General features: G+C 42.7%; 1 protein-coding gene across 2 annotated transcripts in view; it reads left to right on the plus strand.

Moving 5' to 3' along the window:
- Positions 1–3,527: 3,527 nt before the first annotated feature.
- Positions 3,528–22,038, plus strand: part of MKRN1 (makorin ring finger protein 1) — a 29,767-nt gene continuing 11,256 nt past the window's right edge. Inside the window, exons 1-2 of one of the 2 annotated variants that reach the window (XM_059933225.1) lie at positions 3,528–3,905; positions 11,395–11,523. In XM_059933225.1, the coding sequence (XP_059789208.1) occupies positions 3,730–3,905; positions 11,395–11,523 (305 nt within the window). In that variant the 5' untranslated portion in view covers positions 3,528–3,729. Of the gene's footprint in view, positions 3,906–4,121; positions 4,210–11,394; positions 11,524–22,038 lie in introns of those variants that run through there. The other variant, XM_059933226.1, reaches the window with a different exon arrangement.

Consider the following 22,038-nt stretch of genomic DNA (forward strand, 5'->3'; position numbering starts at 1 on the left):
ATTGCCTGCCATTATCAGTAAACAAAGGATGTCACAGTCATCAGCAATTGCAGCTGCACCTAGGCTGCGCTGGTAAGCCCTGAGGGGACTCAGGAAGGAAAAGCATACCTGCCATCTAGCAGCCATCAGACTGCAGCCACTCCCTGTGGTGAGCCCTGAGGAAACTCAGGACGTGAAAACACAGGATACTGGCCCCAGACAGCTGAAGTGCATATCAAAGGAATGATTTCAGTGAGCCCAACTCTTGCATCTTCCCGTACAGAGAAAAATGTTAAATTCCTTAACTAGAGCTATCTGGTTTTCTTTTATTAACATTAATCTTTTGTTCCTACTACCTGCCCTTTGTTACAAAACTCCTATATGTCCTAGCTCCCCTCTCCTCTCCTCGGAGCAATTTTCTCAGGGTTACTTGAGACGCTGACTCCCGGGCTTGAAGTCCTAAAAACTCCAGCTGAATAAAACATAACTCTCAACTTTTAGGTTGTGAATAGTTTTTTAGTTGACACATATATCTACTCTTTTTAGGAGTCTTTTCTCATATAGGTCATTACAGAGTATTGAGTAGAGTTCCCTGTGCTGTACAGTAGGTCCTTATTAGTTACCTATTTTATATATAGTAGTGTGTATATGTCAATCCCAGTCTCCCAATTTATCACCCCCAGCCCCGAGATTTGAGAATTTCTGGTTGAGTTTTGGCAAAGGCTTGGAGGAGGTAGCCAAGGAAGTGCCTAGATGATGAGGTTGTAAGAGTGTGACTTGCCTGTTTGGGTCAGCATGAAACCAAGTACAAATCCTTTCCCGGCCCCTAGTTTCTTGTTTATAAGCTTCATTCAGCCTCCTTGATATTCCAAAGGGTGGATTCAAACAGTTGCTAATCAGGGAAGGGAGGGAATACAGAAACAAAGAAGGAGCAGTCAAGAAACAATAGTGAAGCCTCGGGGCAGGGTCCTGGTTCTTCCTGAAGGAATGTACATAACAATATCTTTGAGTTCTTCTGCAGGAACTAAGGTCCCCACCCAGGTGGAGGATGGTAACTTCGGGCTGAACGCCAGATTCCTGGAGCACCATCCAGTTACCTCACCACCAACCGGTCAGAGGAAAGTCACACACCTTGCAGCCCTCACCCCAAATTTTGCCTATAAAAACTTCTCCTTGAAAACCATCGAGGAGTTGGTGTTTTTTTAGCATGAGCCACCCGTTCCCCTTGCTTGGCCCTGCAATAAACCTTTCTCTGCACCAAACTCTGATGTTCAGGTCTGTTTGGCCTCACTGTGCCTCGGGCACACAAACTTGCATTTGGTAACAAGCTTGAGGTCAGAGTTCCTGGAGAAGGGAAAAAGGGGCAGAAGAGAGATGAGGTCTGTAGATGGGGCCTAGTAAAGCCTTACCCTGATTGAAACCCTCCTTGGAGGACTTGGAGCAGAGAAAGTCACTTTGGCTGCAGGGTTGAACAGGAAGATCTAAAATTCAGAGCTCAGCTTGGCTGGGCACAGGGGGTCTCGGGGACAGCTCTGGGTCCCATCCTCAATCCATCTTAAAGTTGAGGCCCAGGGCCTTTCCAGGTGTATCTCTGAGACTCAGATCTTTTACCATCTCATATGACTGCACTGAGGGCCCTGAGCTGAGCATCACTGCTTCCAGGTGAGGGCAGCAGTGAGGAGACAAAAAGAATCCATACTTTACAAGAGGATTTTTCTAAAATAGAAGAATTGTTTTAAATGACCGTTTTTCTTAACATAAAAAAGTTTCAGTACTTCCTTCCCTACTCCCACGTTTTAAAAACACAATTTATCACTTGACTGTGTTAAAAAGGAGACAGAAGGCCCCAAATGGAGTCACTTGTGCTAAACCCACATCACCAAACCAAGACTTAATACCTAACCTAATTGTTGTCTCAACCCCCCAGGAATGTAACCTTTAACCAGTCAACCTAGAATTACCCGGTCAGCACTAGGTGAGGTGATCTGACCAGTAGGCCCCTTCTGTTCCTTTTGGGAGAACAATGCTTTCTTTGCTAATAAGTTCCTTTTTCTGCCCCCTTTCAGCCTTTAAAAAACTTTCCTTTTCTACAGCTCAGTGCAACTCCTTTCTAGATGCCCAATTCATGAATTGTTCAATAAAGCCAATTAGATCATAAAATTGACTTGGTTGAAATTTTGTTATTTAACAACAACAGATAAACCCTAACAGAAAAAGACTACCAGGAACACACCTGTGGTCCAACAAAGATTTATTAACTTGCCGCAGCAGGGGAGGCCACCCAGGAGTGGAATGTGGGCATCTTGGAAAGGGGAATAGGGAGGGGCTTCTCACAGGGTTGAAGCTCTTTTTGGGTAACAACACAGCAGAAGACCAGCTCTGGTTTGGGGTGCTGTCGTGAGGTGGGGCAGTTTAGAAACTGGGTGTCTCATAAATCTTCTTTGGGAGGTCAGAGGGAGAAATGAAGTGGGGCTGGGGAAGTCATAGCAAAAAGCTGTAATTACTCAAAAGGGGATTGTTAGTCATTTCGCAGCCATGGTGTGGCCTTGGGTGAAACATTGTTTTCTGTTGGCTTTGCCACTGTCCTTGTTTGTGTCTGTTGGGTACATTGTGGTCTGATTATCAGTGGGGTGGATTTTCACTTTCTCAAGGTAGAGAGACTATAGAAAAGCAAATTTAAGGGCTCATGAAAAACTGCTCAGGATTTAATATGCAGCATCTGTGTGGACCATGGGCTTTAATCAGAAAGTAGGATTAAATACTTTTTAATGTTCCTAGTTTTAGAAATAAATCTTAGAAACAACTCTTAGAAACTGGGATATTTCAGACAGCTTTTGTTATTCAATATCTATTAAGTTAAAACTGTAGTGTGAATCACAGTGGACTCTCATTTAATTTTCATAATCGTCTCTGGGGTAGGGACAATTATTATTTTTAAATTATTATTATTTATTATTTTACAGATGGAAAGCAGGAGCACTAAGAGGTAAGTTAACTTACTCAAAAACACATTGCTAGGAATGGGAGAGGCCTGGAGGTAACAAGAGACAAGCTGACTGCAGAGCATTTGCTTAGCCACAATGCTGTTCTCTTGGGTTGAGAGATCCCACCTCTGATGGGAAGAATAAGAGAACATTTATTAAGTGTTTCGTCTGGCCAGGCACTAAGCTCAGTGATTGCCACACATATATAATCCTCACCACAACCCTATGTGGTAGGGCCTACTCTCACCCCCATTTGAGAGATCAGGAGACTGAGGCTAAATAGAATGGGTAACCAGCTCAAGTTCGTACAGCTAGTAATTGGTAGAGCCAGGAAAGTCTGGATTCAAACCCAGGACCCCAATCGCACTCCGCCTCTCCACTGCATCAGCCTATGCTGGGACGCATTCCTCTAAGTCAGTGCCCTTGAAATGAGGACTTTGGTTCCCAGGATGTGGAGCCTGGGGGCAGTAGGGGGGGGGGGCCCTCACCTGGGGTAGCCCGCCCTCGCCCCGCCCCTCCCAGGCGGAGCTGCCTCGCCCACCAATCAGAGGGCGCTGGGGGCGGGCTGGGGGCGCTCGGGCTCCGGCCCGCGGTTCGAGCGGCGAGAGCGCTCAGAGACGCGACGCGGGGCAGAGGGGAGCGAGCGGGCGCCTTAGTGTCCTTACGCACCCCACCCCTCGCCTCGCCGCCTTCTCCTCCCGGCAGCCGGACCGGAATTATGTGATCCCGGAAGTTCCGGCGCCATTGCTGTGTGGGATAAACAGTAATGGCGGAGGCTGCAGCTCCCGGAACAACAGCCACAACATCAGGAGCAGGAGCGGCAGCGGCAGCGGTGGCAGCGGCCTCCCCCACCCCTACCCCCACAGTCACCTCCCCGTCCCTGGGGGCGGGGGGCGGGGGAGGCGGCAGCGGCGGCGGCTGGACTAAACAGGTCACCTGCAGGTGAGACGCAGCGCGGCCGGCGCCGGGCGCGGGGAGGGGACCGAGACCCCGGAGGAAGGGGCGGGCGACCGGCCGGAGGTGGGAGGGGAGCCGGCGTTTCGCAGCCGCCGCCGACGGTGCTGCTGCTGCTGCCGCCGCCGCCGCCGGCGTTGCTGTCCCCGCGGCGGCCGCGGCCTCCCCGCCCGCGCTGCGTCAACCCCCGCCGGCCGCTGAGGCTCGGGCGCGCGCGGCCTCGTTGCGGAGCCGCCGCACCGCCCGCCGTCTCCCCGCACCCGGCGGAGCGGCGCAGCGCGCACGGGGAGAGGTAGGATGACTCCTCCCTCCTTTTTATTGTCGCCGGATCCACCAGCCCCTGCCTCCAGCTCGCCGGTTCGAGAAGGCGGTTGGCGGTGTCGCCTGGAGCCCGCCGCCTCCACGCGGCCCTGCCTGGCCGGGGAGCGCCGCCGCGGGCCCCGGCGAGGGGGCTTGGCTGCCGGGCCCCGCCGCCGTGTCATCCGTTTGTAAAGTCTTCTCGTGTCTCTCGGCCCCCGCCCTGCCCCACCCGGAGCAGGAGCTTTGGTTATTTCTTCTTTGTATGTTTATCGAGGTTGGCGGTTCTGAGCTTTGTCTTAGAACCGAGTGCCGGACCGGGGTCGTCTCCTCCGCCCTAAATTTGACGAGCTGCCGTTCCCGTTTCCCGGCAAAAGGTTTCTCTTTTGAAATCCACGCATCTTACTTAAGGGAGTCGAGGAGCTCGTCGCTCCCAAAGGAGAGAAATTTTGTTTTGGTTTGGGATGTCGGATGAAAATATTTGGAAAAAAAATAAGTGATTAGTGGAGGACGGTTATACTGACGTGTGCACGCCTGTAAAAAATTATCGAGCTGCACGTTTAAGATTAGGGCATTTAATTGGATGTTGTACTTGGATTTTTAAAAAGTGATCAGTAAGCGCCTAGAAGCTTTTGTTTTTCAATCGGTTGAAAAAATCAGTTGAAACGCCGGTTTTCACTTAGGTGGGGTAATTTATATGTAAATGTTTGAAAATCTTAATGTACAGAATTCACTGCCTTGGTATTAACAGCGAGAGTGAAGCGTTCTCAGTGCTTAACATGATACGTTTAAGGCATGAATGATAAGTTTAATTAAGTTTATTTTCAATAACGGGATGTAGAAAGCATAAAAGCCGTTTTAGGTGGCTTCTTCTATCAGTCATCTGTAGAGCCTTAGAATACTTGTGCAGTATCCCAAAGAATGAGAATTTTAAAATTCCTATTCATGGAACCAATTATTTGAGCCTGTTACTTCTCTTTTCTCTACAATGTTACAGTTGATTTATATGTGCTAGTTGACTCTTAAAAATAAAGGGACTAGTGTAACCTTTACATTCCTGAATTTTCTAGCCATTCATCTTGCAGTTCCAATCTATCTATACACTGAGACTAATCTTCCTTTAATATGTGGGTTCTTTAAGAACTCTATTCAGTGCCTTGATTTTACACACTGACTCTGATCTCAATATAGTTTAGCCTTGAATACCCATCACTAACTTGACATTACTATATATTACTTGTCTCATTATTTTCCTGTTGTGTCTGTATCTGAGCTCAACTCATTTCTGTCCAGAATGCGTGGTCACATCTACACTTTACTTTCTCCTCTGTTAGGCACTTTTCCCTGATCTGCTTCCCCTTTTCTATTTCCTCACCAGTGTCATCAGAATTCAGAACAGCTCGCCAGACTAATCATTCCTTTTTGCCTACCTTTAGGCTCTTTGAGTTTCTGAAATATCCCAGATCGATTCTGGACCAGTGGGAGTTCCTTGCCCATGAACAAATAGATTTATATATTTAAGAAATTTACATAGCTGAGTAATATTTCTAAGAAGCATTATGTATCAGATACAGGCTTAGATGTGCTAATTGTTTTTGTTTTTCATATAAAGCTGTCTGTAGCTTTTGCTTGAGACAGTTATCCAAAAAAGCACAGGCTAGTTGATAAGTCTTGGGTTTTAATATTTGATATTGTTTTCAGTTGTTCTAAGTACTAACATGATCGCCTGTTAAAAAAAAAAAATCTTTCTTCCTTGAATAGGGGAATACCAAATACGATATCTTCATTTATTTATTGTAAGCTTTGAGCTTTCTGAGAGCAGGGGCCCTGTTTTATCATTGTATCTGTAGGGCTTTACTCAGTGCCTGGTATACTCAGTAAATGCTTAAATTGATCTTGATAAATCCACACCTAAAATTACCCACTTTGATATGTGCTTGTAAGATTCCTCTGCTTTCGTTAAGAAGAAGATGACCCTTTTAAATCAGCAAAGACAAAGGACTTAATAGAACATGTGTATATCTTTCTGGGACTATCTCATTCAGTTATTCAGTAAATAAACATTAGTGCTTACAACGAGAGACGTAGAGCTAGAAGTTGAAGGAAATGCAGCAATGCACTGTATTATAAATATTTTCATTGTGTTTGATAGCAAAATCTCCTTTGAAGAGAATTCAAGATAGTGTTCTAGTTTGTGCCTCTTCCCCCCTTTATATCTAGGAATTTGACTAAGGCTGTTTTCTTCACCAAGGGTATAATCCTCTTAGCTGTTTGGATGTTGGAAATTTGTTTCTGGTTGCTCAGAATCATCTGTATTTTCTTGTTGGTTAGTATTGTCTAAATATTTCTCTTGAAATTCTATGTCATTGTGTTTATCTTCGCGGCTTTTAAGAAAAACCTAGGTATACTTTTCCCAAGGAACTGTGTTATGCTGCCCCCACCAGGCCATTTTGATATCTTTTATTAGAATTTAGTGCTGTGAACTAGAAATGCTGTTGCTTTTTCTAGTTTTCTTGAGTGTTGGGGGTTAAAACAACAAAGTTGTAACTTGCAAGTTGTAATTTTGAATTTAGACACTGTTTTATCGGAGTGCTTCTGCAATGGTAGACGAGTGTATTGAAATAATACACAAAAACCAAGTGTTTTTTCATTTTGATTTTTCAAAAACTTTAAGTGTAGCTTAAAAATGAAGGGAATTTTTCCAGAAAGTCTTTATCCAAGTGCTGTGATATCCATAGTAAAATTTATTGCTTGCAGACTTCAGTGTTTTTTGAAGGGATGGCGTTGAAAAAGTTATTCAGCCCAGGGAAAAGAGAAATTAATTTGCTACTGGCACTATGATTCCGCATGACACCTAGCTGTCTTCTACAGTTTTTACTGAACAAATATCTAAGTATTATGTGTACAGGTACTATAGAAGATAAAAAGCAGAATAAACTGTGGTTCTTAAACACCAGGAATTTACAATCTAGTTTGAGAAATAGGGTACATGTACTTACCAAGAATTAAGTAACAGAGTAAGCAATGTCACAGCAGATTAAGTGATTAAGTGCCAAATTAATTAATATTCTGTAATTTCTGTAAATCCCCAGACAGGTTGTTATGATGCCTAGAAGTACTTTAAGGGTATTGTGTAGCTCTCTTACGCCCTCACAAGCTACTGTTGGGGTTTCTTATATATATCTTGGTAACCATGCTTACGTTTCCAAGAGGTACAACAGTCGGGGATTCTAGTCAATTGTATTTGTCTTTATTACTGGACAATATCTGATTGGAGTCATAGAATCTTCAAGGTGGAAGGAACCATAGTCATATGGCCCAGCCTTTAACTGAAGGCAAGCTCAGCCTGGACACTGGCATTAAGGTGAATTTGGATGATGGCTTTTTGGTGGTGGCATTTAAAAAAGAAAAAAAAATGGGGAGAAATTCTTGGGAGAGGTGCCTTTTTTCCTCTTTAGGTTATAACTTACACTATCATGTCGTAATCTCTTAGACTTAGACATGGGTTGGCAAGAAGGGATTTCACTGTGAGGACTGTTTATAATTATACCAACAGTGTTAATATCACTGAGAGACAAAAGGCAAGTAAAACAAACCAGAAGCCCAGACCATATGTAACCCAGACCATATGTACCAAACAACCATGTAAAATAATGCTTAGTATTTGGCAGTAACTAATTAGGGCTTGTATTCTAGTGTTTCTGTTGATTCTGCAGTATCAGGTGATTTTTGTGTCTGTTTGAATTCCTTTGGTGATGCTAGTTCTGGACCTCAGGAACTTATTTCATTGCTGGGTAGTTCTAGTTCTCAGTCCTTACGCTGAGCCAGGTTTATGATGTAGCTTCCCACATGTATTGACTTTGCCAGGAATAGTGCTGGAAAAGGCTATTCCTTTATCTTCTGGCCAAACTACTCCAGTTACTTAAAATCTTCTTATGGCATGACATCTAGGTCTCTTGCTTTTCTTACCGGATTTGTTAGTGTGTACCTCTTTACAGTGTGTGGTCGGAAACAAATGTAGTCAAGGCAGAGAAGAGATGTGGAAGGGGAGATGAGGAAATGAACTCGAGTGCCAGCAAAGACACTACGCAGCTGCTACTGCATGCATGGTTTGTTTGTTTGTTTGTTTGTTTTTAAGTTCTTAAATCTGAAAGAGTGGTGAAACTAAGACTAGCTTTACTGAGGGTCACAAAGCTGGAATTTAAACAGTCTTTCTAATCCTGAAACTGTGTGCTTTTTATTACTACTTGGATCCAAACAGTTGACTACTGATGCAGCCTGATTGTATTAACTGTTCTGGTAGCTGCATCCACTGCTGGCTCTTGAAACTTGGACTCAACTGAAGTCCCTAGACATAAATGTAATCAGCTGGCCCAGACACATCACCTGGAAGAAGGCAGTTTAATGTAGTGCTTTAAAATTTAAATTTAATTCTGACATGTCCTTGTTTAAAATCTCTCAGTGGCTTCTTACTGCTTTAAGATAACTTGACTTAAAAGGCCCTGCAGAATCTGTTCCCTAGCTCTCCAGCCTGTCCTCCCCTCTGTTCTCTCCATTCTTGGTCACTGCTGTATTATGCTCTTGGTCAAAAGGTGCTAACAGGCCATGCTACACTGTCTTAGGCCAGTGACTCTGAGTTTTACTCTTTCATTTTGGATTCTCGGGAACAGTTTTTACTATCGTGGATGTCAAAAAGTAATAGTGGTGTGAGGTGTTGCAAAAGTGTTAAGGAAGAGCATCCTGCTGAACATTTAAATGCAGGTGTTAGGGAGCTGAACTCCTTGGAGCAACTGGTTTGAGATCTCTAGGGGTAGGTGTTTTATCAAGCCTTAAAACTGTATCAGTATGTGCATCTCTGACTTCAAGCTGACCCCAGAGAATATTGAAGGTATAGACAGCTTTGTCTTGTGTTGAGAATTGTGAAAGTTCCCACTGGGGATGGGACAGTAAGCAACTGTATTCGAACAGTGAGACTGTTTCAAATGAATAACCAATTACCAACTGTGGATACTTTTATAGATACTTTGAAGCATGATTATACTAGTGGTGATTACAATGAAATTATTGATTTGTTGGGTTGTTGGCTTTTTTTAAGTGTTAATCTCTTCATTTATGCAGTCAAAAAGTACCTATTGGCACAAGTGGTTTAACTCAAATTTGTCTTATGTGGTGCTCAGACAGCTTCAGAGCTTGCAGAAAGTTGCCCTGTAGTTGAGCAAAAGTTCAGACCTAGTTAGATTAAGTTAAACCTGATAACAGTTGAAGTTAGGTTAATTATAGTTAGAATTTGACTTCCTACTACTATATTCTTATGTTTTGTTACGGACTGAAACCCTAGGGCAGTTTAGGATCTTCTTGATGATTATAGCTGTTCCACCAAGATGTTACATTTTTTCTTTCTATGTCACATAGAAGGTATAAATGCCAGTAATTTTTTTTTTAAATTTTTATTATTTATTATTTATTTTTGGCTGTGTTGGGTCTTCGTTTCTGTGCGAGGGCTTTCTCTAGTTGCGGAGAGCAGGGGCCACTCTTTATCTATCGCGGTGCGCGGGCCTTTCACTGTCGCGGCCTCTCTTGTTGTGGAGCACAGGCTCCAGACGCGCAGGCTCAGTAGCTGTCGCTCACGGGCTTAGTTGCTCCGCGGCATGTGGGATCCTCCCAGACCAGGGCTCGAACCCGTGTCCCCTGCATTGGCAGGCAGATTCTCAACCACTGCGCCACCAGGGAAGCCCCCAGTAATTTTTTAAAAATTAATTAATTAATTTTTGGCTGCGTTGGGTCCTCCTTGCTGTTCGAGGGCTCTCGGGCCACTCCCCGTTGCAGTGTGCCGTCCTCTCATTGTGGTGGCTTCTCTTGTTGCGGAGCACGGGCTCCAGGAGCATGGGCTTCAGTAGTTGTGGCACGCAGGCTCAGCAGCTGTGGCTTGCAGGGCTCCAGAGCGCAGGCTCAGCAGTTGTGGCGCACGGGCCTAGTTGCTTCGTGGCATGTGGGATCCTCCGGGACCAGGGCTCGAACCCGTGTCCCCCACATTGGCAGGCGGATTCCCAACCACTGTGCCACCAGGGAAGTCCTGTGCCAGTAATTTGAATAGAACCTTTCACATTTCAATTTGGGGCAGCCGCCTTCAGGGCTCCTTTAGGTAAATATGAGTCTCTTTTCTATATATCCTTCAATCCAGTGGACAAGTGGAGTGCACTTACTGCTATTCTACCTTTCACCTCTAGATAATTGACACACCCAGGAGATAGGCACTTTTTCCTTACTCTGGATCAGCTGTACATAGATGCATATTTGGGGCAGTTATGGTCTGCCAACATGAAATCTTCTTAACTCTGCTCAAGAGAAAGAGACCAAAGTCAGTGATGGGAGGGAGGATGCAAGGGGGTGGTGGTGGTTCTACCCACTTTACAAGATCAGGATTATCTACAAAAAATAAAGACCTTTATCACTTCCCTGATTCACCTAGTTACTTACAGATTGCTGCTTGGCCCCCCGCCCTATTTCCAGTTTAGTTGGTCTGAGGTGAGGTCTCAAAAGTTGCACTTGTAGCAAATTCCCAGATCCTCTTAGAAACTGAGTCATTCTCTGATACTTGGTTTTTGGAAACTGCTAGTTAGGTACACATGTTCTTCAGAACAAGAGTCTGCTAAATGAAGGACAGAAAGTGATTTCACTTTGCCTCTACCTTTGCAACAACTTTTACTTGTATTTTCACATGTGGCTTTTAAAGAATTAAAATGGTTTCTCCAAGAATTGAAACATATACAGTAGTCTGACCCGTTCAGGTTTACGTTGTTTCTTGCTTATCTTTGATTTTTTTTCAGATATGGCTGCCGTTATGGCTGAAGTTAGTGGAAAACAAGAAGCTACCTCTGTAGGACTGTAAAATGAGAGCAGTAGTCAGACTTAACCCGCAGAGACTAGATTAATGATGACCTCAAAGTTTAAATTGGTGTCTGTATCTATAGGCAACCTTCCTGTGGTACCATCATGGATAATTTTATGGTCATATGGTCTAGTTCTACTTTCTTTGTGTTCATGACTCATACTTGTGTAAATAGACTATAACAGTAGAATATAGTATTAGTATATAGTGCTCCTGTGTTATTAGAATATATTGGTCATGAATTCTTTGAGTACTGACTTGTAAACCAACTTGTGGTTCTTTGTCTCACAGGTATTTCATGCATGGGGTTTGTAAGGAAGGAGATAACTGTCGATACTCACATGACCTCTCTGACAGTCCATATGGTGTAGTGTGCAAGTATTTTCAGCGAGGGTACTGTATTTACGGAGACCGCTGCAGGTAAGAATTTGTTTCCAATTCAGTTTTGTTCAGGGGTGGATGGAGAGGTTGGCAGAAAAAAATGAGAGTAAAATACGTAATTCCAACAACTTTGTAAATAATAGATTTAAAATAGTCCTTTTTTTTTTTTTTTTGGCCACGCCTCGCAGCTTGCAGGATCTTAGTTCCCCGACCAGGGATTGAACCCCGGGCCATGGCAGTGAAAGCACCAAGTCCTAACCACTGGATCGCCAGGGAATTCCCTAAAGTAGTACTTTAAAAAGTGCTCATTAGAAATGTTAGCACACTGACAGATCTTTCTCTTGGACGGAATGTATTACATTTAAAAAATGAGTTTATAATACAGTCCTAAGTTTAAATAGTGCCTGAGGAGCAACTTCCAGCAAACCTATGGATAGGGTATGGTGAAGGCGTGTTTGTTAATGGCATTTCCTCCTTTTTTTAAAAAATTATTTATTTATTTATTTTTGGCTGTGTTGGCTCTTCGTTGCTGTGCGAGGGCTTTCTCTAGTTGCGGCGAGCGGGGGCCACTCTTCATCGCTGTGCGCGGGCCTCTCACTGTCACGGTCTCTCTTGTTGCAGAGCACAGGCTCCAGATGCGCAGGCTCGGTAGCTGTGGCTCACGGGCCTAGTTGCTCCGTGGCACGTGGGATCCTCCCAGACCAGGGCTCAAACCTGTGTCCCCTGCATTGGCAGGCAGATTCTCAACCACTGTGCCACCAGGGAAGCCCAATGGCATTTCCTCTTAAAGACCAAGAATAAGGTTAATATTTGACCAGTTGAGACTAGTTCCAGTTGTTCTCTATTAGTATGAATTATGGGGAGAAAATGGGATCATAGGCATTTGGAACAGTGTATTAGGTTACTAGTTAAGAGGGCTTGTCATTCCAACTAAACTTTCATAAACCACTTGAGCTCGCAAGACTAAATTTTAAGCCAAGATTTACAGAAAATGCTTCAGAACAGTCTCTAGTATCTATCTCAGAACTGTGGAAAACCAAGAGGGATTAGTTATTAAGTAACCTCTATCATTATTCATTGAATTGGTACCATAATCCTGTTAAATTGCAATTCAGCAGTAGTAGGTTCTGTGGGTTCTGCTAGCAATTGGGTAGAGCTTTTCTTCTCTTTTTCTTTTTGGCCGTACTGCGCAGCACATGGGATCTTAGTTCCCTGACCAGGGAACCAAACCCGCACCCCCTGCAGTGGAAGCGCCAAGTCCTAACCACTGGACCACCAGGGAAGTCCCAGTTAGAGCTTTTCTTTATCTTCTCAGTTTAGAAAATATCTAAGTGTATTATCTATTGATGTTAAACAAGTTACCCTGAAAATCAGCAGTTTGAAAACAGCGAACATTTATCATCTCATATTCTGGAGTCTGGAATCTTGGAGTGGCTTAGCTGGGTGGGTGGTTCTAGCTTAGAGACTCTCAAGAGATTGCGGCCAAGATTTCAGCCAGGTCTGCCATCATCTGAAGTCTCAGTGGGGGCCTGAGGACCACTTTGAAGGTGGCTCACTCACACATCTGTTGGTGGGAGGCCTTAGTTCCTCGCCTTGTGGACATTTCCCTAGGGCTGCTTTAGTGTCCTCACACTAACTTGTCCCCAGAGTAAGTGATTCAAGAGAGACAGCAAGGACGAAACCACAATACCTTTTTATGACCTAGTCTCAGAAGTCACACACTGTCACTTCCACTATATTCTGTTTATGACAAGCGAGTCACTAAGTCCAGCCCACTTTCAAGGGGAAAGAAATTGGCCTCCACCTGTTGAGGGGGGGGGGGACTGTCAAAGAATTTCAGGCATATTTTATTTTATATTTTTTAAGGTTTTTTTAAAAAATTTATTTAAAATTTTTTTTTTTGACTGTGTTGGGTCTTCATTGCTGTGTGGGCTTTCTCTAGTTGCAGTGAGCGGGGACTACTCTTTGTTGCGGTGCGCGGGCTTCTCATTGCGGTGGCTTCTCTTGTGGAGCACGGGCTCTAGGCACGTGGGCTTAAGTAGTTGTGGCATGAAGGCTCAGTAGTTGTGGCACACGGGCTTAGTTGCTCTGCGGCATGTGGGATCTTCCCGGACCAGGGCTCTAACCTGTGTCCCCTGCATTGTCAGGCGTATTCTTAACCACTGCGCCACCAGGGAAGTCCCAGGCATATTTTAAATGATCACACTAGGTAAGATATTTTGACAGTGTCATAGCCAATTTTAGCATCCTATTATCAGAAAAGAATTGTGTCAACTATTGGGTTCAAAAGCTTAGAGTTGAAAAGACTAAGAAATTATTGACGGGTGGAATATTGATGTTAGGTTATCTCACATCTGTTTTACTTAGGAAATCTAGTAAGGGTAGAGAAGAAGGAAGATTCTTTCCATGTAACTGTAGGAAGGATCCCAGAAATGGAACCCCTGGTATCTGAGTTTAGTGGTCATTTTGCCCTCTGCTGATTATTTTCATTGCAATATTGCTAGAAGGAAAAAACTGATACAATGACACTCAAAAAAAAAAAGCCAAAAACTAAAAAACCCAGATATGTCTTTTGTAGTCAGTCACAATATTAAAAAGGGCAATAGGTGTTAGAAATCCATCCTACTGTGAATGAGCGATTCTTTGTAGTAGGATGGTCTCTGCAAGATTTTTAAAAAAAAATCTTTATTGGAGTATAATTGCTTCACAATACTGTGTTAGTTTCTGTTGCACAACAAAGAGAATCAGCCATATGTATACACATGTCCCCATATCCCCTCCGTCTTGAGCCTCCCTCCCACCCTCCCTATCCCACCCCTCTAGGTCATCACAGAGCACCAAGCAGATCTCCCTGTGCTATGCTGCTGCTTCCCACCAGCCAGCTGTTTTACATTTGGTAGTGTATATATGTTGATGCTACTCTCACTTCGCCCCAACTTTGCCCTCCCACGCCATCCATGTCCTCAAGTCCATTTTCTATGTCTACCTCTTTATTTCTGCCCTGCAACTAGGTTCATCAGTACCTTTTTTTTTTTTTTTTTTTTTTTTTTAGATTCCATATATATGCGTTAGCATACGGTATTTGTGTTTCTTTTTCTGACTTACTTCACTCTGTATGACACACTCTAGGTCGATCCACCTCACTACAAATAACTCAATTTTGTTTCTTTTTATGGCTGAGTAATATTCCATTGTATATATGTGCCACATCTTCTTTATCCATTTTCTGTAGGTGAACAGTTAGGTTGGTTCCATGTCCTGGCTATTGTAAATAGTGCTGCAGTGAACACTGTGGTACATGTCTCTTTTTGAATTATGGTTTTCTCAGGGTATAAGCCCAGTAGTGGGCTTGCTGGGTCATATGGTAGTTCCAGTTTTAGTTTTTAAAGGAACCTCCATACTGTTCTCCTTAGTGGTTGTATCAATTTACATTCCCACCAGTAGTGCAGGAGGGTTCCCTTTTCACCACACCCTTTCCAGCATTTATTGTTTCTAAATTTTTTGATAATGGCCATTCTGACTGTTGTGAGGTGATACCTCATTGTAGTTTTGATTTGCATTTCTCTAATAATTAGTGATGTTGAGCATCTTTTCATGTGCCTCTTGGCCATCTGTATGTCTTCCTTGGTGAAATGTCTATTTAGGTCTTCCACCCATTTTTTAACTGGATTTTTTTTTTTGATATTGAGCTGTTTGTATATTTTGGAGATTCATCCTTTGTCTGTTGTTTCATTTGCAAGTATTTTCTCCCATTCTGAGGGTTGTCTTTTTGTCTTGTTTATGGTTTACTTTGCTGTGCAAAGTTTTTAAGTTTAATTAAGTCCCATTTGTTTATTTTTGGTTTTATTTCCGGTACTCTAGGAGGTGGGTCAAAAAAGATCTTGCTGTGGTTTATGTCAAAGAGTGTTTTTCCTATGTTTTCCTCTAAGAGTTTTATAGTGTCTGGTCTTACATTTAAGTCTTTAATCCATTTGGAGTTTATTTTTGTGTATGGTGTTAGGTAGTGTTCTAATTTCATTCTTTCACATGTAGCTGTCCACTTTTCCCAGCACCACTTATTTAAGAGGCCGTCTTTTCTCCATTGTATGTTCTTGCCTCCTTTGTTGTAAATTAGGTGTCCATGTGTGCATGGGTTTATCTCTGGGCATTCTATCTTGTACCATTGATCTATATTTCTCTTTGTGTGCCAGTACCATACTGTCTTGATTACTGTAGCTTTGTGGTATAGTTTGAAGTTGGGGAGCCTTATTCCTCCAGCTCCATTTTTCTTTCTCAAGACTGCTTTGGCTATTTGGAGTCCTTTGTGTTTCCATATGAATTGTAAAATTTTTTGTTCTAATTCTGTGAAGAATGCCATTGGTAGTTTGATAGGGATTGCATTGAATCTGTAGATTGCTTTGGCTAGTATAGTCATTTTCACAATATTGATTCTTCCAATCCAAGAACATGGTATATCTCTCCATCTCTTTATGTCATCTTTGATTTCTTTCATCAGTATTTTATAGTTTTCTGAGTACAGGTCTTTCGCCTCCTTAGGCAGGTTTATTCCTAGGTATTTTATTCTTTTCGTTGCAGTGGTAAATGGGAGTGTTTCCTTAATTTCTCTTTCTGATTTTTCGTTGTTGGTGTATAGGAATGCCAGAGATTTCTGTGCATTAATTTTGTATCCTGCAACCTTACCAAATTCATTGATTAGTTCTAGTAGTTTTCTGGTGGCATCTTTAGGATTCTCTATGTATAGTATCATGTCATCAGCAAACAGTGACAGTTTTATTTCTTCTTTTCCAATTTGTATTCCTTTTATTTCTTTTTCTTCTCTGATTGCCATGGCTAGGACTTCCAAAACTATGTTGAATAAGAATGGCGAGGGTGGACATCCTTGTTTTGTTCCTGATCTTAGAGGAAATGCTTTCAGTTTTTCACCATTGAGTATGATGCTTGCTGTGGGTTTGTCATATGTGTCTTTTATTATGTTGAGGTAGGTTCCCTCTTTGCCCATTTTTTGGAGAGTTTTTATCATAAATGGGTGTTGAATTTTGTCAAAAGCTTTTTCTGCATCTATTGAGATGATCATATGGTTTTTCTTCTTCAATTTGTTAATATGGTGTATCACATTGATTTGCATATATTGAAGAATCCTTGCATCCCTGGGATAAATCCCACTTGATCATGGTGTATGATCCTTTTAATGTGTTGTTGGATTCAGTTTTCTAGTATTTTCTTCAGGATTTTTGCATCTATGTTCATCAGTGATATTGGTCTATAATTTTCTTTTTTTGTGATATCTTTTTCTGGTTTTGGTATCAGGGTAATGGTGGCTTCGTAGAAGAAATTTGGGAGTGTTTCTCCCTCTGCAGCTTTTTGGAAGAGTTTGAGAAGGATCGGTGTTAGCTCTTCTACAAGTTTGATAGAATTCGCCTGTGAAGCCATCTGGTCCTGGACTTTTGTTTGTTAGAAGATTTTAAATTATGGTTTCAATTTCATTACGTGTGATAGATCTGTTTATATTTTCTGATTCTTCCTGGTTCAGTCTTGGAAAATTGTACCTTTCCAAGAATTTGTCCATTTCTTTGTGGTTGTCCATTTTATTGGCATATAGTTGTTTGTAGTAGTCTCTTATAATCCTTTATATTTCTGCAGTGTCAGTTGTGATTTCTCCTTTTTCATTTCTAATTTTATTGATTTGTGTCCTCTCCCTTTTTTTTCTTGATGAGTCTGGCTAAGGGTTTATCAATTTTGTTTATCCTCTCAAAGAACCAGCTTTTAGTTTCATTGATCTTTGCCATTGTTTTCTTCATTTGTTTCATTTATTTCTGCTCTGATCTTTATGATTTCTTTCCTTTTACTGACTTTGGGTTTTCTTTGTTCTTCTTTCTCTAGTTGTTTTAAGTGTAGGGTTAGATTGTGTATTTGAGATTTTTCTTGTTTTTTGAGGTGAGATTGAATTGCTATAAATTTCCCTCTTAGAACTGCTTCTGCTGCGTCCCATAGGTTTTGGGTCGTGGTGTTTTTGTTGTCATTTGTTCCTATGTGTTTTTTTATTTCTTCTTTGATTTCTTCAGTGATGTCTTTAGCCTCCATGTATTTTTGTTTTTTACAGTTTTTTTCCCGTAATTTACTTCCAATCTCATAGCGTTGTGGTCAGAAAAGATGCTTGATATGATTTCAGTTTTCTTAAATTTTCCGAGGCTTGATTTGTGACCCAAGATGTGATCTATCCTGGAGAATGTTCCATGTGCACTTGAGAAGAAAGTATATTCTGCCACTTTTGGGTGGATAAATATCAATTAGATCTGCCTGGTCTGTTGTGTCATTTAAAGCTTGTGTTTCCTTATTTATTTTCTGTTTGGATAATCTGTCCATTGGTGTAAGTGGGGTGCTAAAGTCCCCTACTATTATTGTGTTACTGTCGATTTCTTCTTTCATCGTTGTTCGCAGTTGCCTTACATATTGAGGTGCTCCTATGTTGGATGCATAAACATTTATCACTGTTACATCTTCTTGGATTGATCCCTTGATCATTATGTGGTGTCCCTCCTTATGTCTTGTAACAGTCTTTATTTTAAAGTCTATTTTATCTGATACAAGTATTGCTACTCCAGCTTTCTTTTGATTTGCATTTGCATGGAATATCTTTTTCCATCCCTTCACTTTCAGTCTGTATGTGTCCCTAGGTCTGAAGTGGGTCTCTTGTAGACAGCATATATGTGGGTCTTGTTTTTGTATCCATTCAGCCAGTCTGTGTTTTTTGGTTGGGGCATTTGATCCATTCACATTCAAGGTTATTATCAATATGTATGTTCCTATTACCATTTTCTTAATCATTTTGGGTTTGTTTTTGTGGGTCTTTTTCTTCTCTTGTGTTTCCTGCTTAGAGAAGTTTCTTTAGCATTTGTTGTAAAGCTGGTTAGGTGGTGCTGAATTCTTTTAGCTTTTGCTTGTCTGAACAGCTTTTGACTTCTCCATCAAATCTGAATGAGATCCTTGCTGGTTAGAGTTATCTTGGTTGTAGGTTTTTCTCTTTCATCACTTTAAGTATATCCTGCCACTCCCTTTTGGCCTGAAGAGTTTCCGCTGAAAAATCAGCTGATAACCTTATGGGGATTCCTTTGTATGTTTTTTGTTTTCCCTTGCTGCTTTTAATATTTTTCTTTGAATTTAATTTTTGTTAGTTTGATTAATATGTGTCTTGGTGTGTTCTTCCTAGGATTTATCCTGTATGGGACTCTCTGTGCTTCCTGGACTTGGGTGATATTTCCTTTCCCATGTTAGGGAAGTTTTCAACTATAATCTCTTCAAATATTTTCTCAGACCCTTTCTCTTTCTCTTCTTCTTTTGGGACCCCTATAATTCGAATGTTGGTGCTTTTAGTGTTGTCCCAGAGGTCTCTGAAATTGTCTTAAATTCTTTTCATTCTTTTTTTCTTTATTCTGCTCCTCGGAAGTTATTTCCACCATTTTGTCTTCCAGCTCACTTATTCGTTTTTCTGCCTCAGTTATCTGTTATTGATTCCTTCTAGTGTATTTTTCATTTCAGTTATTGTGTTGTTCATTTCTGTTTGTTCTTTAGTTCTTCTAGATCTTTGTTAAACATTTCTTATATTTTCTCACCCATGCCTCCATTCTACTTCCAAGATTCTGGATCATCTTTACTGTCATTACTGTGAATTCTTTTTCAGGTAGATTGCCTATTTCCTCTTCATTTATTTGGTCTTGTAGGTTTTTACCTTGCTCCTTCATCTGTGATATATTTTTTTTGCCGTCTCTCTCTCCCCCTTTTTTTTTTTGAGTGGGATTATGTTCCTGTCTTACTGGTTGTTTGGCCTGAGGCTTCCAACACTGGGGTTTGTAGGCTATTGAGTAGAGCTGGGTTTTGTTGCTGAGATGAGAGATTCCGTGAGGCCTCACTCTGATGAATATTCCCTGGAGTTTGAGGTTCTCTGTTAGTACAGTGGTTCAGACTCGGAACTTCCACCAGCGGAGCTTCGGCCCAACTCCAGGCTTGTGAACCAAGATGCTGCAAGCTGCCTGGGGTGACAAAAAAAAGAAAAATAACCAATAATATAGTAAAAAATAAAATTAGCTTAGGAAACTAACAGATATTTTAGGAAGAATATAAAAATAAAAATATAGATGAGTCAACAACCAGAATGTGCATCAGTACCACAATAGTGGGAAAAAAAAGAGGAGGAGGAAAATGCAAAAGGACGGAGGCGGGGAGAAAGGCCTTGGCTGTGGAGAGTGGGGCCTAAGCAAGGGCAAGGTTTGGGCAGTGGGCAGGGCCAGTGCTCAGGACCCACAGGGCTGGAAAAGGCCTTGGGGACTGTGGGGGGTGGGGCTTAGGCTCAAGGAGCAGAGGTTGGTCTCAGAGGGTGGGGGACCTCACCTGGGAGCCCAGCAGGCTTCCTGGGCTCGAGTGGGCGGGGCAAACGCCCTCCTCTCCTCTCCAGCTCCTCCTGGAGGGCTCCTCCCATCTGCCTCTCGTGATCTCCCCGGCCTCCCTCCTGTGCCCCCAAGGACCCACGCGGCCTGGAGGGGGGTTTGGAGGACAGGGGGGCCTCACCTGGGAGCTCAGCAGGCTCCCTGTGCCCCAGTGGGTGGGGCAGTCGCCCTCCGCTCCTCTCCCGCTCCTCCTGGATGGCTCTTTCCGCCTGCCTCTCCTGACCTCCCCGCCCTCAGGGGCACCGATCCTGTCTGGCCTCCACATCTCCCACTGTCAGTCTCCCTACGTCCTACCGGTTCACCTTGGGGTTCCTCCTGTCTCCTTGGGTGTCAGAGTCCACCACCCGCGGCCAGCAGGTGCCCTAGCTGTGGGGAGACGCTAACTCCGCGTCTTCCCGCACCGCCATCTTGACTCCACCTCCTCTGCAGGGTTTTTAAACCAACTTAATTCCTTGACTAGGCAGTCAGTTGAAAATCCTTGTAAACTGTAGGGAGAGAGGAATTGAATGTAGGCGAGAGTGGACACAGGGCTGTAAGGTGCGCAGCAGAGAGATGTGGAGAATAATATATTGTGTGATAGATTGTGGAAAAGTATGGTTGTTAACAGATGAGCCTCTTATTTCAGAAGAGAGTCTCATATGATTGGACCATAGAGGTGAAATGACTGGGAAGTAAGGGGGTAAATTGAAGAAATCCGAGCTAAGGCCTAGGCTCCATGTGTTAATCAGCTTAGTTTTCAGGTAGCTTTGCCAGCCCCAAATGGCATTCCATGTTCTCCTTGGGAGTATGTACAGAGCCCATCTTCCGCATTACCCTGTATTCAGAGTGGGTTTCCTTGTGGGAGACCAAGGTTGAAGGCCAGGGAGTAAGGTAGGTGCCCTGTTTCAGTGAGGCTCTGATACTTAGGTGGATGCAAGTCACCTAACAAACTGCTTTTTTCTTTTTAGTTTTCTCTTTAGTAAGGGTACACAGCTCCCTTTTTGGGGAATGATCCTGATTTGAGCTGAGTTTAGTGCTCTTAGGGTAAAGTGAAAGGAGTTAGGGAAACCTACATCCCAATAGTCTACCTGAAAGGAAAGTTTGATGATAATTGTTTGGGACAGGCTGATATAGGTGATTATTAAGAGCTTGATTATAGACTAGCTAAGGAAGGAATCTCATGGAGTGGCTTGTTCCAAGATTGTTTGTCTCCTCATTAAAATTGTACTTGGGGGCTTAAGCCTACTTGTCACTCTTACTATGTAGAGATCTTTTTATACAACTTGGCCAATGCCCAGGGATTTTGAGTAATTTAACTCCTCATGAAGGGAATAGTTTATAATGAAAGATGATATCCTAGTTCCAACAGGTCAGAAGTGTTGCTGCATCTGTGTTGCAGAAGTGTTGCTGTATCCGTGTTGCAGAAGTATTGCTGCATCCGTGTTGCATAACGGGGCTGCTGTTATTTAGTGATGCCAGTTCTTTGTTGCTCAGGACTGTTGCAGGCGATCTAGCATCCTTTGCCCCCACTGCATAAGTGCCATTAGAACTCCTAGTCATTGTTTCTGAACAGCCACTGGGGAAAGGGACAGGACTGCCTTGGTTGACAACCATTGTTATGGTAGATCTTGTTTCCTTTGGCGTGACCGTGAGGTGTGTGGGATCTTAGTTTCCTGACCAGGGATTGAACCCATGCTCCCTGCAGTGGAAGCTCGGAGTCCTGACCACTGGACTACCAGGGAATTCCCCTTTGGAGGGATTTTTTTGCCCTATAGACCTACCAAATCCCATAAGTTAAAATCTTTAAAGGCAGATATCAAATCTCAGAATGATTGGGGGTGGGGAGTTGCAAGCCAACCACAGGGAGAAATGTCTGTCTTTTGTGTAGCGGTAGAAGAAAAATGGATTAAACTTCCTTAGACAGAAACTGATACTGTATGAAAGTATTTTTTGCAAGATGTGAAAGAAAAACTCAATATTAGTTTCAGTGTTGCCTCAGTATTAACTTACCTCTTAACACTGTGGCTTAAAGGATCAGCAATTCTGTGTTAATTTCTTAAAGAATTAATAACTTTACAAAGCCACTGTCATGGACTGTGAATCCAGTAGATGTGAGAATTCTCTTTAATGCGGC

This window comes from Balaenoptera ricei, chromosome 9, assembly GCF_028023285.1.
Source record: "Balaenoptera ricei isolate mBalRic1 chromosome 9, mBalRic1.hap2, whole genome shotgun sequence".
In the NCBI taxonomy this organism is placed as follows: Eukaryota; Metazoa; Chordata; class Mammalia; order Artiodactyla; family Balaenopteridae; genus Balaenoptera; species Balaenoptera ricei.